Source organism: Pleurodeles waltl, chromosome 7 (assembly GCF_031143425.1).
Source record: "Pleurodeles waltl isolate 20211129_DDA chromosome 7, aPleWal1.hap1.20221129, whole genome shotgun sequence".
Classification (NCBI taxonomy): Eukaryota; Metazoa; Chordata; class Amphibia; order Caudata; family Salamandridae; genus Pleurodeles; species Pleurodeles waltl.
This window is the reverse complement of record NC_090446.1, coordinates 938,413,698-938,430,734: the sequence shown is the minus strand read 5'-3', so window position 1 is coordinate 938,430,734 and position 17,037 is coordinate 938,413,698. Positions and strand designations below refer to the sequence as shown.

The following is a 17,037-nucleotide window of genomic DNA, read 5'->3' as shown; positions in this document are numbered from 1 at the left end:
CAGTGAAGTCTCCCGTCACCAGCGGCATAACGCGAAATGACGCCCCCTGCAGAACATGAAGAGGGCCCACGAGTCTCACATATCTCCCCGTATTCCTTGGGCTGAATGGAAGCCTCTCACAAGACATGAGTGGAAGGTGGGTGGGGGGGGGGGTCAAAGTCTGGTCGCAGGGGGCTGTGGTACGCCCGTGGCTGTCACTGACTCCAGGCAAGTGAAGTCCTTTGTCCCGCTCACTCCCTCCAGTAGACATTCCCATTCTGAATAACGAGTGTGCGGGTCATCGTGTAGCGCAATCAGGGGTTCCCTCATTCCTGCGAGTGGATTTTTTCACATTCATCACCTTCTCCTCGGGAATGATTCATCTCCGCCCTTCTCTCACTCGTTTTCTTCTGGGACGTGGCAAGATGAAACATGTATTACCCCAAATCGAGGAGGCAACACGCGCACCGCTGTGCAGACGCTCTGCATTTTTTTATTTTATTTATTTAATGCGTTTTTATATAGCGCGGACTTTACCCGAAGGTGTCAGAGCGCTTCACAATATGCAAAGTAAAGATACAAGAGGAGAGGAATTACAAGTGAGCCTGTTACAAAAACAAACGTTACATTACATGAGGCAATAGTGATAAATGTGCACGTATCAAGAGCAAAAAAAATAAACGAGGTAGCAAACGATACGTTATGAAAGGAAAAAGTGACGTGTGCAGGTTACAAGAGCAAATAAAGTACGAGACACTCAAAACACTAAAACAATTGTTACGTTACATGAGGCAGTGGTGGCCGTTGTGCATGTATCAAAAGCAAACAAGAAATAAGAGGTAGCAAATGATACGTTGTAATAGGAAAGGTGCCGTGTGCATGTTACAAAAGAGTACAAAATACAGGTAGAGGTATAATACTGCACTAAATGGCAGACACTCAAAACACAAAAACATCCTGGGAAGGCACCTTTATAGGCATGGAGAACAGAATTTCCTATAATGCAAGGACTTCCTTCAGAAAACAGAGGGCTTGAATTAACTTTGGAAGTGTCTTTGAAGGAGGAGAGCTTTGAGGTCAGTTTTGAAGGCCTGGGAAGAGGTGGTGGTCCGAAGCTGAGGGGGAAGTGAGTTCCAGATTCTCACCGCGTTGCCTGAAAAGGATTGGGCCATCGATCTTTCCTTCTTGAAAATGGGAGGTTCAAGCAATAACTTTTCTGCATTACGTGATGGTCTGGAGCCCCCAGAGAGTTTCAGCTTATTCACCAGGTAGCGAGGGGAGGAGGAGTGCAAGGCTTTGTGGGTGATACATGCAGTTTTGTAGATAGATCTTGCCTCTATGGGAAGCCAACGGAGGGTGGATAAAATGGGTGTGATGTGGTCGCTTCTTTTGGCCCCATATATGAAACGAGCTGCTGAATGGAGAATAGACTTCAGGGGGGAAAGGTGGGATTTGGGAAGGCCAGTAAGAAGAGAGTTGCAGTAGTCCAATCTAGAGAGAACCAGCGATTGGACCAGGGTTTTAAGGTCGTGCTCCGGGAAGAAGCGACGCATCCCCCAAAGAAGGCGCAGTTGGTGTCGAGCAGACTTTGCAATGGAGTCGATGTGGGAGAGTAGATTGAGTTTTTTGTCGAGTATGACACCAAGGGATTTTGCGCTCTCGACAATGATGGGCTTATTGTTCATTAGATTGATCTGATCCATCCATGATTGCACTGGGGGATGAGAAAGTGAGGAGGAGAGGAGGAGGAATTCTGTTTTGGAGGGATTCAGGATCAGTTGATGAGTTAACATCCAGTTTTGAATGGAGTCGAGAGTAGAGCTAAGGAAGGAGAGATCGTGAGTGGAGGCCACCTTAAGGTAGATCTGAGTGTCATCGTTGATGATAGTGGATCCCGGATTTACTCAGGAGATTTCCCAACGGTTCTAAATAGAGATTGAACAGTGTGGGTGCAAGTATGGAGCCTTGAGGAACACCTTGACTGACCGCTAAAGGAGCTGAAAGACTGTTCGCTATTTTGATCATTTGGGATCTATCAGAGAGGAAGGAGGCAAACCATTTGAGCACAGTGCCCTCCATGCCCATTCTCTGTTGAAGAGTGTTAAGGAGAGTGTTGTGATTGACAGTGTCAAAGGCTGCAGAAAGGTCAAGAAGAATTAGAAGACACGACTCCCCTGAATCGAGTATCTGCAGCGCGTCATCAATCACTAGCAGCAGGGCTGTTTCAGTGCTGCAGTTTTGAATGAAGCCGGACGGGAAATTGTCAAGAAGATCATTTTCCTTGATATGGCGAGAGAGTTGTTTCGCTACACATTTTTCTGTGATTTTCGCAAGAAAGGGTAGGTTAGTGATGGGACGGTAGTTGTTGAGGTCGTTCGCATAAGCGGTGTTTTTTTTTAGCAGAGGGGTGACCTGCCCAGTTTTGAAGGAAACAGGAAGGGAGCCTTGACTGAGGGAGAGGTTGACCAGAGTGGTCCAATAGGAAAGAGAATTAGTATAGAAGTCAATGGCAATGGCACTAGGGATGGGGTCAAGAGAATGGTTAGAGGGCTTTGTATCGAGGATGCATTTAAGGAGAGCATCGTCAGAGATAGGATCAAAGTTTTGCCAAATGGTTAAGGATTTGCACTCCTCTGTAGGGGTAGGATGAATGACCTGATCTACGAGTGATTTTACCTTTTCGTCAAAGAATACAGCGAATTCCGCTGCTTTCTTTGTGGAATCTTCCAATTTGGAGGTTGGGGGAGAGCTGTTTGGGTTCTTGATGAGGTCGAATAGTTTTTTGGGTCTATTTTTGGCTGAGTCAAGGGGGGATTTGTAGTGCGACGCTTTTCCAAGGAAGATGAGCTTGTGGTACTTGGATCTTGCTGAACGAAGCGTGGCCAAATTTTCAGTGGAGGGTGCTTGTCTCCATTGTTTCTCAAGGGATCTTAGGAACTTCCTTTCTTCATAGAGGGATTTGTTGAACCAAGGTGCTGAGGGTGTGGGCCTTTTCTTTTTGCTTTGGAGAGGAGCGACATTATTGATTTCGACTGCAAGGACTGTGAGGCATTGGGAGGTGAGTTCGTTAACATCTAGGTCCGGGTCTAGCCTTGGAAGTGATAGCAAAGCAGAATTACAGAGGGTACTGAGGTCAATATTTTTTGTGTCACGGAACCAAGAAGTAGCCCTCTTAGGCTGGCCAAGAGTTATAGAGTGTGATAGGTGAAGAGAGAATGGGATGAGGAGGTGGTCCGACCAGTCTACATGAATAGGGGTAGCGATAGTCAGCAAGCCTGCTTTAGAAATGACAAGGTCCAGGATTGAGCCTTTAGAGTGTGTTGTTTCTGTGCAGTGTTGGATAAGATCGTTTGCAGAGAGGAATGTGGCCAGCAAATTCGCATTGGTGTCTTGAGGCGAGCCCCAGTGGACATTGAAGTCACCCACGAAAATCTGATTGTCACTTTGCGTGTATTGGTCGCTGATGCAGTCCGTGAGTTCCTCCATAAACGAAGGGCTGCTACCAGGCGGGTGGTAAATAGCATGGAATCTGAGAGGTGAGCGGTGGTGCAATTGAAGCTCAAGTGATAGGCATTCAAAAGTGTGGAAGGAGCTGTTAGGGAGAGCCTTAAGTTGAAGGGAGTTTCTAAAGATGACCGCAACACCTCCCCCAACTTTGTCAATTCTGTCATTTCTAAGTATAGAATAGCCTGTGGGTACAAGGAGATCAAACATAGAGTGAGAGGTATCGTTGAACCAGGTCTCTGTGAGGAAGAGCATGTCAATATTGTGCAAGTTGATGGTATCGGAGATTTCAAGTTTGTGTTTTATTGCAGATCTGCAGTTGTGGAGCAGACAGCGCAGCTCTGACGCAACTGTTTTGGTGACGGGGGCACTTGGGCTATGAGGGGTGATAGGGATATTGTACTTATATGAGGGCGCTCGGGAGGGTTTAGGTGGGCGATTGGTTCTGACAGAGGAGATGGTCGGAATAGTGTAGATAACAGGCTTACTGGGAAGTGGAAGTGAAGGAAGGGTGGCGTTCGAGTGCTTGTGTGGATTTGCAGACGACAGGCTATGCTTAGCTATAATGTGGTGTGGGGTGAGGTGCATCTCGTGGAAGGGTGAGTGTTTGCCAAAGGAATTGAGGTGTGTGGAAAAGTCGAGATCTTGGAGCTTAAAACTAAAATGGTAGCTTCAAGTTGGGAGATGGCGGTGATTAGAGAGCCTAGCTTATTTTCCAGAGAGAGTAAGGAAGAGCACGGCTTATTGGGTGGCTCGATGGAAACAGGAGGGGGTGCACTAGGCAGTGTATGGCAGGGAGAGGTGGGGGAACGGGAGGGGAGTAGGGGTATAGGGTTCAGAGGTGGGGAAATGTTTTGGATGAGAGCAGGAGTTGGTGCGCCAGGGGTGAGAGGAGAGTTGTTGTTGTTGGCGTTGCAAGAAGGATAGGAATTAAGGGCAGAATTAGGGGGCGAAAGGAGAGGAGTGGGGCGGTGGGGCGGTAGGAGAGGGGAGGAGTGTGAGGAGTCATAGGGATTAGGGAGGTATGAAAGGAAGGGAGGGGAGGGGTTTGGATAGGTCCTGGTAGCTAAGTGAGGTGGCTGTGATGGAGCGGGTATCAGGCAGAGTGGGGGGGATTGGGAGAAAGGGAAGTTGAAGAAAGGAAGTGATTCTGCTCGGTCCGAGGGAGGGAAGGGGTTACCAGGGGAGGAAAGGGGGTAGCACAGCAGTGCTGGAGGAGAGTGGGGAGGGAGAGGGATGGAATGTATTTGTGGGGAAATCGGGGTACATAGTGAGGGGAGGGGTGGGCGGAAAAACAGAGCGGAGGAGGGAACAAGGGGAGCGTAGGGAACATAGACAAGGGGAGAGGGCTGGAGGAGAGGTGGTCTAGGGAGGGGGGTGGCCGGAAGGGATAGGGGGGAGGAGATGAGAATGGAGTGCCGGGACGGTGCAGAATGGACGAGGAGCGTGTTAGCTAGAGGTAAGGCTGAAGTGAAGAGGGGAGGGGCAAACTGTGAGGGGGGAAGAATAGGAGGGGAGGTCCGAGGGGAGAGAAGAGGTTCGACCAGTGCCTCCCCAGGGTGCAGCCTATTGGAGAGTGGGGGGGTCAAGGGAGGAGAAAGGGAGTAATTGGTGGAGCTAGATGGAGAGTCAAGGGATAGCCCGGTCGCAGGGGAGGGGAGTAGGGAAGGGAAGAGGCGGTCAAAAAGAGAGAGACAGGTGTCTTTGGCTTGGATCATAACAGTACCGTTGTTATAGAGTGAGATAGTGAGGGAGCCGTTAAAACCCGCAGAGGGGGACATTTTTAGCTGTTTCCCATGAGGGATAGAGGCGGAGGAGGTGACGTTAAAGGAATTGTAAAAGCTGGTAGACCAAGAGGGTATGTTGTGCGTGAAAAAAATTAGATCGTTTTTGAGCCCCCCATATCGACCATTGTAAAACTGATCGACAAAAAGGGAATCGGGGAAATATTCAATGGTGTTATGCTTGAAACGTTTTGCTGCAGCTTTAGTCAGGTTAGAAGGGTAGATGATTTTGTAGCAATTAATTCCAGACTTAATTCGAGCGGTGGCCATGTTGGGAAATTGTGGAGGAGGAGGGTGGTGTGGATAAGGGAAGGGTGTTACTAGGACGGTGGTGGTGAGGAGAAGTATGAGGGCAAGAAGGGGGCACATAATCCAGACGTCGGGTGAAGGAACCTGAGTTATTGTGGAGACAGGAAAGTGAGGCGATTAGGGATAGGTAGTTACTTCAGAACAGGGCTGATTCAACAAGATAGGACTGAAGATGGAGTGGTGTAAGAGGAAAATCACTGTACTTATCATCCTGAGATATAAACCACATAAAGCACAGCATCACAATAGGTATCAAACGCATTGTACGCCCAAAATCTCAACAGTCTAATATTAGACACTTACCTCCTAAGTATCGCCAGCATTATGGGCAAAAAGCACAGGGTGGAACATAATTTCACTAGCATAGCCCAAAGTATGCAAGACAACCTCAAAATCATAAAACAATTTACAGGTAGCTAGAACAGGGTCTGAAAATCGAACTACAAGAAATACATTTCCTAGCACCACAAATACACAATGGGGCCTGGCGCCCTACAAACCACCAGGACCCCCTGGTCAACTGGTCAACTCAAAGGGGCTCAAATGCCCTGTGTCCAGAATGTCGGGGCTGCTGCCAATGCAGCGAAAGACCAGCGTGCGTACTTGTGCAAACCTAAACGTTGCAACTGGCACTAAGTGCTGCACAGCTGTGAAGAAATGAAAAGAAAAGAATGAAGTCAAATCAGAGATATTCTGGTGGTGGAGATCCGTCTCCATTCAACCAGTGGCAATACCCGGCTTCACAACATAGTCGAAACGTTACGATTGGAAAATGTGGGCTTTTTCTACTGCTACTAAGGCCGCCATTTTGGAAGGTTTTGGCTACTTTATAAGACAGCAACTGCTTTGAAATTACACATAGTTAGTCGTGTTTTTAAAATATGTCTCTAGCACTTTAGAAACGGGAGATCTTATTTGTGATAAATCACAAATGCGTAAGGTAAACACTCGACCGTGAATTATAGTCTTTTTGACTGTTACAGGACGAACTATAGTGTTAATGTTACGGTCGAGGATAAATGTGAGAACTCCTTTTTTCTCCTTATGGCACTTAACTTAGAAGATGTGTGTACATACTCCAGAGCGCCTGGAAAGCGGCGTCCTGGTTCTTTACTAGTGATAGTCCCTTTTCTCGTATCAGACGTAACTTCCCGCTGGTCCTGAGGAGTAAAGATGGCTGTGCCCTGTGAGTCGGATCTTCAAACGGATTCTGTGCCGCCGCTGAAGATTCCTAAGCGCGCGAATATGTCCCCTGCTTCACCCGGGCTCAGCGATGGACACCCGTCTTTGTGGGGAGGGGGTCGCAATCCACTGATAGATGTGAAGGCTGAAGATGTGCAGGAGTCGCGTTAGGGGCACTGCATAGAAGGGGTTGTATGCGCGGGGAGGGGCAGAGGCGCTAGGTTCTCATTCCGAAGAGGGGGCGCGATGCACCCGGCAGTGCCGGCTCGCCGCTTACCTCTGACCCCTGCGGCACCAGACTTCCAGGAAATGGCGGCATGGCTCCGGCCGGCTAGCGCGTGCCCCAGTACGCCAGTTCTGTCTGACGGTAATCGCCCGTCCGTTGCATCCGCAACGCACATCTATGTTAACGTGTATATCAACACTGGGCATTTTCAAATTATTCCATACATCCTGACTACTTCAAAGGTAACACAAATTCCAAAGGTTTGCATTTCCGTGGCAGCGTTTCTATTTATTGGGTAGAAATGTTCATTCATAGGCATCTCTGACTTTTCCTCAGCCTCGAATGCAGGGCACCTGGGATAGACAGGGCAGGATACTGTGCGCCACTCAGCATCCCTAGAACCATGGGTGACGTATTACTGGTGTAAGCCCTGGTACCTCCAGGTATGGAATGAGGGCCCAGGTGGCAGGCCATGGGCCGCTGTTGCTGGTGTACCACAACCAGTGGTGATGAACACAAACAGGTTGTTGTCCTGAGTTAGGGTGTGCGCAGGGCAAGTGCCCTATCGGTTCCCCAACAATGGAAAGGAACAAAGTGCTTCCACCTAAAGTTTAACCAGTCAAGGAACTGCTGAGCAGTGAATCACAACTGCTTTCCAATTTACAAAAATAAGTAACATAATAATATTCCTTTATTAGGCAGTTGCAGGCACGTGGGTGTGGACTGCAGTAGGATTAACCCTCTCCCTTGTATGCTCTAGGATTAGGCACATTCACCGGCAGTGTAGGAGAGTAGACTCCCTAAATTGCTCCCTATGCCGTGCACCCTAGGCTTCTGTGTCATTACGTTTGTTATTATGTTTTTCTTTTTCTTTCTGATATTAGCAGAGCATGGGCCTCACCACAGTGGCAGTGGACATCTTTCCACAGACTATATCTCAGGGACGACAGCATTTAGGAGAGAACAAGAGTCAGCCAGCTGTGACAGTACTGTAAGGGGAAGATGGGAGACAGTATAAAGAAGGTAATTGGAAGAGCAGGAGGACATCTTAGTCAGGTATGCTAAGGCTGCAGAAATAAGTCTTTTGCTTTCTCCTGAAGAAGATGAGAATAGGAGTCAATCCAATACTTTCAGGAATCTGGGGCCACATGTACGTAGCCTTTTGCACGTCGCACACAGCAAATCGGGCCATTTGCGACGTGCAAAATGCACTTTCCCATGTACCAAACCATTTTTGAGATTCGGTAAACTATTGCAGAAAGGGATTGCGAGTTGCAATTAGGAAGGGGTGTTCCCTTCCTAATTGTGACTCGTAGTCCCATATTTGATTGTTTTGTAACCGCGAATACGGTCGCAAAACAATCGCAGTTAGCATTAGTGTCACACTGGTGCTAACCCATTCCCAAATGGGAAGGGGTCCTTGTGGGACCCCTTCCCCTTTGTGAATGTCAGTAAAAAAAAATTTTCAGGCCAGGTAGTGGTCCTATAGACCACTGCCTGCTCTGAAAAAATGAAACAAAAGTTTCATTTTTTGCTTTTGAGATGCATCTCGTTTTCCTTAAAGGAAAACGGGCTGTATTTAAAAAAAAAAAAAAAAAACTGCTTTATTTAAAAGCAGTCACAGACATGGTGGTCTGCGGTCTCCAGCAGGCCACCATCCCTGCGAGGGCCGCCATTCCGAAGGGGGTCGCAAATTGCGACCTACTTCATGAATAATCATGAGGTGGGCATTTGCGACCCCTTTGCGAATCGCAAATAGTGTCATTGACACTATGCAACATATGTTTTCGCAACGCGCAAAACCAAACGATGGTACATGTAGCCCCTGGTTCTGAATACCAGAGACTAAACAACAGAAGGTCTGGAAGGCAGTCTTTCTCTTCTTTGTTTTGGAGACTGCCGGAAGTTGATGGGATTTCCCTATTGTCAGTCTTTCTTTGAAATATAGTTTGTCCTTGACGTGTTATGCAGGCTAGTCTGAAGCTGATGTGAGCTTCAAATGGTAACCAGTTCAGCCATCAGACCGTTCCCACTGTTGAGGTGGACACACATTAGGACTGGGACTGCAGACCCGAAGGGAGCAAGGGTGTTCTGTAGTTTCTTAAGCAGATGGAGTTGGGAGGAAACAGTTTTTGCATATTTATTGACGTTCATTCGGGCTGCAGTTGGGCTGAATGGAGAAGGCAAGAGGTTTGGCAAAAGGAGCTAGACACAATGAAATGACAAGTGGGTTAGGAAGTTAAAACATTTCCGAACAGTAAATAAGACTTCTCCCTTGCTTGGGTTCAGGTATCGACAGAAGGAAGCATCCAGTCAGCTAGCTTTGCTTGAAGTTTTTCAGGCTTGTTAAGTTCAATGGGTCGAAGACTTTGAGGAATCTCTGAATGTCATCAGCGTACTGGTGGATGTTCTCTGCCGCTGTGAAGACTGGCACAATCAGTGCACTGGACCAATGCAGTCAGGATTTCCATGTAGAGCTGATGTTAGTGAACCTTCACACACAACACAGTCAACATGGCAAGATGAAGATTTCAAAAATTCTAGATTTATGAACTGAGCTCTCGCTGGCTGAAATAATAGAAACCTTCAGTTTCCCTAACTCTAGGCAAGTCTTTTAGGGTAAATTGTGAACTGACTAATGGGCAAACCAGAGTGAGGCTGTAAATCATTATGAAGGTATTCAATTCAATTAATTCGAACTTGTAGAGTGCATTGCTACCCAAAAGGACCTCCCCGGGCTCAGTCAAAGTTCAGTGCCCACTAATCTAGTGCTTAATTTGTGCTTGTTGTTTGTGGTTGCTGAGCATCGGTACTTATTTTTGAGGGCCGGTGCTTATTCATTTGTCTCAAGCATTTGCTGCGAGCAAAAGACACATATTAGAAAGACGGAGGAAGGGAAAAACGAAAAAGCGTCACAAAGGGAGAAAGCTGAGCTGAAGGGGCAGAGAGTGGCTGTAAATGGATTGAAGAGGCCCAAGATGCATTCAGGCTTACGCTGCCTCAGTATTCCGTGCTCGCACATTTAAATGCAGCAGCCGTGTGTTTAAGAGGAGGGCTTTGGGCACCAGCACGTTTTTATTTACAAATTAAACACTGCACTAATCCGATTACACAGTTAGTTAGATTTTTTTGCTGTTTTCTAAAGCTACTCATCTTCCACCCTCCTTAACCTGATAGGTAATTAATTTAATTATTTTCACGCTAAAAAGAGAAAGCCAGACCCCAACTTCTCAATCTACGCACCCTCAGAATCTCAAAAAGGTGCAAGGAGGATGATCTAAGAAATCCAGTAGGCCCATAAGGCTTTGTCAGATGTTGCAAAAGCCGTGGGCCCCTTTTATATTATGCTCGATGTGCAATGCAGAGGGACTTATATTGAATTCTCTGTTTCACTGGCAGACAATGCAAGGAGACCAAAGAACTCAAAACGGATTGATGCTTTGGTATCTTTAGGAGCAGACAAGCAGCTGTATTTTGTATCACCTGCAGTCTTCTCAAGACATATTGTGGGCATCCTAAGTATAGGGAATGTCCAAAGTCCAGGCAAGAAAGCACCAATTCCTAAACCATGATCATCCTCGTTGGAGATGGTAAAACGTCTACTATTTTTCTGAGAAGCTGGGTGCCACCTCCTTTACTTGAGTCTTGAAAGTCAATTCATCATCCAGCTAGATACCACGATTCTTGATCTTGGCTTTAGGTTGAAGCCAGATCGCTAAAGACTCAGGCCAGCTAACGGAGGACCAGCAATCATACTGTTTCCGACCACCATTACTTCTGTTATATCCCCAGTTAGTTTCAATCAGCAGGATGCCATCCAATGTCTTACATCTCTCAAGCAAAGTATAAGCTTGTCTATTTTTTAATGATTATCTGGAGTCAAGGAGATTGTGATATGTGTGTCATCTGCATATTATACTCTTGAAAGCTCATAAGCTTGAATGATAACCGCAAAGGGACCTACACATAGATTAAAAAGCGTAGGACTTAATGAAGATCCCTGGGGAACTCCACACTTTAGGGAAAGTCCCTGAATAAAAAGGTTTATCATAGAACTAGAAGGTTGTAGCCTCCAAAAATGAAGTTAACCAATTTAGTGCTAGGTCCGTTATTGATGATTTTTATAATATCTGCAGTAACACTGCATGAGATACTGTATCAAAGGCAGCAACAAGAGCCAGCAAAATAACTGCTGCTGTCCCTCCTAGATCTACACTCATTTGCAGTTTCTCCGCTACTACTAACAAAGCAGTCTCTGGACTATGACCAGATTGGACCCCGTTTTTGTAGGATTAAACCTTAATCCAGATATACAGAGATATGCTGATTAACACGTTTTTTCCTAAACCTTGCCCATGTTGGATAATAGGGATATCCGTCTGTAGTTTTCCACTTGTAGAGGATTTTGGGAGGGAATTTTGAAAGAGTGTTTTTTTTTACTGCATGCTTCCAGGCCGGTGATACAACACCAGCCCCTAAGGAGAGGTTACGTTTTTTTTGCAAAAATAGGATAAGTAACTCTCACTCCCAGTCTGAGAATGAAGGGCGCACACACAATCTAGAGGGGAAACAGATTGCATTGCATTCATTAGAACACTTAAATCGTCCTCTTTAATATTAGGTATGGAAGAAAAGGACTCGTTTAGCAGTTCTAATTTGCTCCCTACTGACTCCGTACTTCAGAGGTATTACATTATACTTTCGTAGTAGTAAAACAAGCGTATATGTCAGTCTCTTTTCTGACAAAGTCATTGGCCAGGTCATTGCACTGTGCCTCTGATAGTACTGGCCTAGGCTGATTATTTCTGCTCCATTCTTTTGCACTCTTTTTTTAAATGTTGCAAATTGGGGGTTAAACCATAGGGCCCGTTTTGCATGGCGAGCAGGTTTATATTTACATTAGATACAAATGGAATATTTCTTATTAAGGCTCTTAAGATTCATTCATTAAATTTCACAGCTGCATCATAAAATCAAAATCAAATCATTAGCATTTATAAAGCGCGCTACTCACCCGTGCGGGTCTCAAGGCGCTAGGGACAAAGGGGGTGGTTATCGCTGCTCGAACAGCCAGGTCTTTAGGAGTCTCCGGAAAGCGGAGTGGTCCTGGGTGGTCCTGAGGCTGGTGGGGAGGGAGTTCCAGGTCTTGGCCGCCAGGAAGGAGAAAGATCTCCCACCCGCCGTGGAGCGTCGGATGCGAGGGACGGCGGCGAGTGCGAGGCCAGAGGAGCGGAGGGGGCGGGTGGGGACGTAGAAGTTGAGCCGTCTGTTGAGGTATTCCGGTCCCTTGTCGTGGAGGGCTTTGTGTGCGTGGGTGAGAAGTCGGAAGGTGATCCTTTTGCTGACTGGGAGCCAATGCAGGTGTCTCAGGTGTGCGGAGATGTGGCTGTTGCGGGGTACGTCGAGGATGAGGCGGGCTGAGGCGTTTTGAATGCGTTGCAGGCGATTTTGGAGTTTGGCGGTGGTCCCAGCGTAGAGGGTGTTGCCGTAGTCCAGGCGGCTCGTGACGAGGGCGTGGGTCACGGTTTTTCTGGTAAATGCTACCCCTAGGTCCTGGTTAGTATCACGAAGAGAGTTTACAAATGTGGCTGGGTCTATTTTTGCCCAGATATGATCTATCCTTTCAGTCCGTCTCAGAGTATTCCCCGCTTTATGCCCTGGCAAGAGGATCGGGATCATAAAGTGATCTGACCAGTTGACCGTAAATGGATCATTAACAACTAAATTAGGAAGATTAGTAAAAACTGGATCAAGGAGATGGCTCTTTTTATGTGTTTAGGTCAGTACTCGTGGTCCATCTGTAACCCAGATAAGTCCTTACCAAAGTAACAGCATTTATACACTTTGTATCATCCAGGTGAATAATTGAATCCCCAAAAAGAGTGAAGTTAGATTTCTGTAATACTGAGTTAGCCATTATGTCAAGACGGGCCTGTAAAAACTGTACAGCAGATCCAGGTCGGCGGTATATCAAGGCCCCTGGAAAAGAACAAGTGGGAGGAACTTTAATGTAGAAAAAGATTCAATCATAATCCGCAATGGATAAAGGGAAACAAATACATCTTATCGCTATTTTATGGATTATAGCCTCTCCATGGCCTCTCTTATTTAGGCGATCATGTATTACAATATTATAATCCATAGGTAAGGCCTGAACAGTGTCAGGCATGAAATCATCAAGAAGCCAAGTTTTAGTTAGGAATAATACCGCTGGCTGTTCGTCACATAAAAATGTGAAAAAAGTCTAATCCAAGACTTACTAAGAACCACCAGTTAATTAAAAACATCTTTCACGTAATATGGTTAAGTAGGTTTGTGTTAGGCTTGGGTGGAGTTCGCGGAGTTCTGCTACGTGGAACTCCACAAAGTTCGAAGCCTGGGTAAGTGGCGCTGTTCGTGCTGATTTTCAGCACCAGGAGTTTCTACTCGAGCGGCAGCTTCCTCAACACGAGCGGCAGCTTTCCAATGTGGGTGGGCGTGACCTGCCTGGACTGCCCGTGTTCAGAAATCTCGCTTGTGCTCGCCAACATAGAGATTTCTCGTGCTCGCAAACTTAAAGTTGGCGAGCCGCACAAGAGTAAAAAATCTGCTCTGCATCACTCGCAGAGTTTTTTGGAACTCGGCGCTCCGTCCGGAGCGTGGCGTGGGCAAAATTATGCAAACTGCACCAGCAGAGTGGAATTCTTCACCCACCCCTAGTTTGTGTCCCTGACAACACAGCAGTCTCTAAGATTGAAATTACAATAGTTGCACAGCTGTATTTCTGAGAAAGGATCCACCGAGTGACTGCTGCCACACTCTTTACTTACATTAGGTGTGGATAATTGTCCAGGGTATAGTTTTGATACGTATAAGGCATAGGACCATGGTTCCTAGTCTTTGGCCCAGTCCAGATGCAGACGGGCGCAGACAGTGGCATGCCTGCTGCTCACATCCGCTCGGCTTCTGCGCACCGGTATCCACTAAATACACCTAACCAAACAAGGAAGCTACAGTTTCAACAAAGATGGTGGCTCACGTTGGCCCAGTAATGGCTGCCGACCAAACAGTGTAAACTGGAGCCGTCAAGTGAGTAAAAGTGCAAATTCAAGAAAACAATTAGCTAGTTCACTTTGAAATACCCCTCTCCGAATTTCAGCAGCATTTAGAGCACTAATTAAAACATTTCCCCACTCTCTCAACATCCTTCCCAGAGGACTAGCTCAGAAAAACCGATGACCTGCGATGTCTGCATCTAGGTGGGTGCCTGCCAGCTAACAAGACCAGGGGCAGCTGCCACCCCCAGAGGCATTGGACTGATCCTGTGCCAACACATCCACTTAGTTGGTGGGCTAAATGGTGAACTGCCTGCCTCACATCTGGCACTGACTGTAGATCTGGGATGATTCATATCTCTCGAATGGTGATAGGAACGAGGCCACTTCTAGGATACACAAAAATAGCAGATCAGGCCCAGCACGATGCCCTTTTGTTGTGCTTAAGAAATTCTTCTAATCCTGCCTTATGCCAGGGGCCCGTTCCCAGAGGGGGGCTTCCAATTTGCGCACTTCTTGCATTGCAAAGTGCCAGCTTGCTAGAGGCGTCCGTGTCCTCTCACTCTCCTCTCTTTCAGTCTCTCTCACTCACTCAGCACATTCTGACCCAGTCAGACTCGAGCAACACCCCCTGTACCCATGGATTATAATACTCTCAAACCAGGCACATTGGCACCTTGTCGTGTTAGAATCCTGGGTCCTCATGCAGAACCTTTTTAATGGCTTCCGGGAGGGCTTCAGAGTGACTGTTTGTTTACATTATTACAATAATAGATATTTGCACACCAAACCATGATTATACAAATGCGTTTTCTTTAACGATTCTGGGAAAAGCTCAGAAAGCAACACTCTTACATCTATTAATAGAGTTAGTGTTCTTCTGACAAAAGACAAATGAAAACAAACTACATTATAGTAGATTTATATTAATGTACAGTAAGGTTGGGAAAGGCAAGAATTCCCGTGTCTGCACAACTTGACACCTAGAAGAGCAGACCTGCACCCTGTCTTCGCGCAAGCTGCCAAGTCTGAGAAATTGGATGCACAAGGCACCACTGAAAGGGCAGTGCCAGGATAAAACCAGTGTCTCTGGGTCACGGGCATACTCCTAGGCCCTTATGTATCAGAAACAGAATGGCCAACAGGCCTCTGATTATCGCATCACACATCCATAGCCACTAGCAGAAAACCTAATTATGCAATATGCAAATAAATGACACTTATTTTCTCAAGTAACAATGACAGTAAGACTAATAGTCTCATGGAGCCATCAGACTGAAAATAAAAAGGTATTCTGTTAGGAATGCGCCAGAGGCTCCAAAGGTGATGGAGGTGTTGCTGCCACCATGCAGTCTGCAGAAGCCTTTCACCCAGTACCTAATTTGTAAATAAAAATGTGCTGGTGCCCAAAACCCTCTTCTTAAACACGTGGTTGCTGCAATTAAATGTGTGAACATGGACTACTGAGGCGGCGTAATCCTGAAGCCATCTCGGGCCTCTTCAATCCACATAAAGCCACTCCCTGCCTCTTCAGCTTACTCTTGCAGCTTTATACCTTCTCCCATTGTGACGCTTTTTCGTTTCCCTTCCTCCGACTGTCCCATATGTGTCTTTTGCTTGCAGCAAATGCTTGAGGCAGAAGAGTGAGCCCCGGCCCTCAAAAATAAATGCTGGTGCTCAGCACCGGAAACAACAAGCACAAATTAAGTACTGCTTTCACCTATGTTTAGGAGTCTGTGGTTGCCTATTTCAAGTCCCACAAAACGTACACAAAGGCAGTGGTTGAAGTATTGGTTCTAACAGATGTAGTGAGCGAGGGTTACTAAGGAATCTTTTGGTGTTAGAGGGGAGCACACACAGGCTGGCCTGGCAGCCGCTACCCAGGTAGCCCCTCTCCCCCTTGCCCGGCACTCACCCCCTCCGTTGTGCTGATGGTACCTGATCAGTTCCGGGATGGACTCAAAGACATGTTTTTCTGCCACGTAGTATCTCTTCGGGTTGTCGTTGGTCTCCATGATGTGATAGTGCTTAATGGTGGGATTCTTCTCACTGACAAAACAATAACACATTTTAAGCACTAAATTATACTTAAGTGACTTTGGATGATAACTCAACTACCACAAATGTTGCTAGCCCAGGAAGTGCAGCAGTTGCCCTATAAGCAGTTTGTCGTAGATATATGTATATATATCCCAGAGGTGCTACAAGCCCTGAGAGCAGAAGGCCTCCCTATCCCACAGCTGCTCCTAAGGTGCAAGCTAGTCAAGTTGCCCCACAAACTGTGTATCCTCATCTCCAAAAGCCTTTCCTCTCTAGCATTCTTGGGGGTATTAGGCATACCCATCAGAATGCCTCCTCCTTTTTCAGGTGATTAGAGTGCAGAGGGCTGCTCGCAGTCCTGGACCTTGGTGCCACTACACCAGCTGCACCATTGACAGCTGCGCCCTTGTGGATTGTGCTGTCCCAGAATCTCAGCAACCCTAAGCAAATCTCCTACAGGCACCCTGTGAAAGGTATCTGGGATAGCATTCCAGGGACTTCAGGGACAAAGCCCATCACCCCCACCATGTAGGATAGGTAGATAACTACCCATCACACCAAAATGGTGCATGGGGCTCAAAAATCAAATTTAGCAACCTCATGTGGATAATTGATCATATATGACAGGTTTCACCATCTCATGTAGCTGTGGAATCCCTTGTTCGTTGATGTCATACATATATACTACAGATGCTCAGACTATTGCTGTGGTCCTATGGCGACAGTGAGACCTATCCGATAAAGGGCCTCCTGAACGGATACCTGTTTAAATGCAATATGTGATATTAGGCAAGGTTGATCTCAGGGCACTGCAGTCTCAGGGTTAACACGGTAAATCCAATGTGTAGTTCCAAACCAGGGAGCTCAGAAACCCTCGAATCCCCCGTGAGTAACTAAATTTAGACAAAGTTAGAGTCCAAGCGGAGGAGCTCATTTCAGGCATGCAGCCCCCAAGGACAGTGCGATGTTGGTAACATCA

General features: G+C 46.7%; 1 protein-coding gene across 3 annotated transcripts in view; it reads right to left on the bottom strand.

Moving 5' to 3' along the window:
• Positions 1 to 17,037, bottom strand: part of ITK (IL2 inducible T cell kinase) — a 296,941-nt gene that overhangs the window by 54,253 nt on the left and 225,651 nt on the right. For all 3 annotated transcript variants that reach the window (XM_069199642.1, XM_069199643.1, XM_069199641.1), the window contains one exon: positions 15,934 to 16,067. In XM_069199642.1, the coding sequence (XP_069055743.1) occupies positions 15,934 to 16,067 (134 nt within the window). The remainder of the gene's footprint in view (positions 1 to 15,933; positions 16,068 to 17,037) is intronic.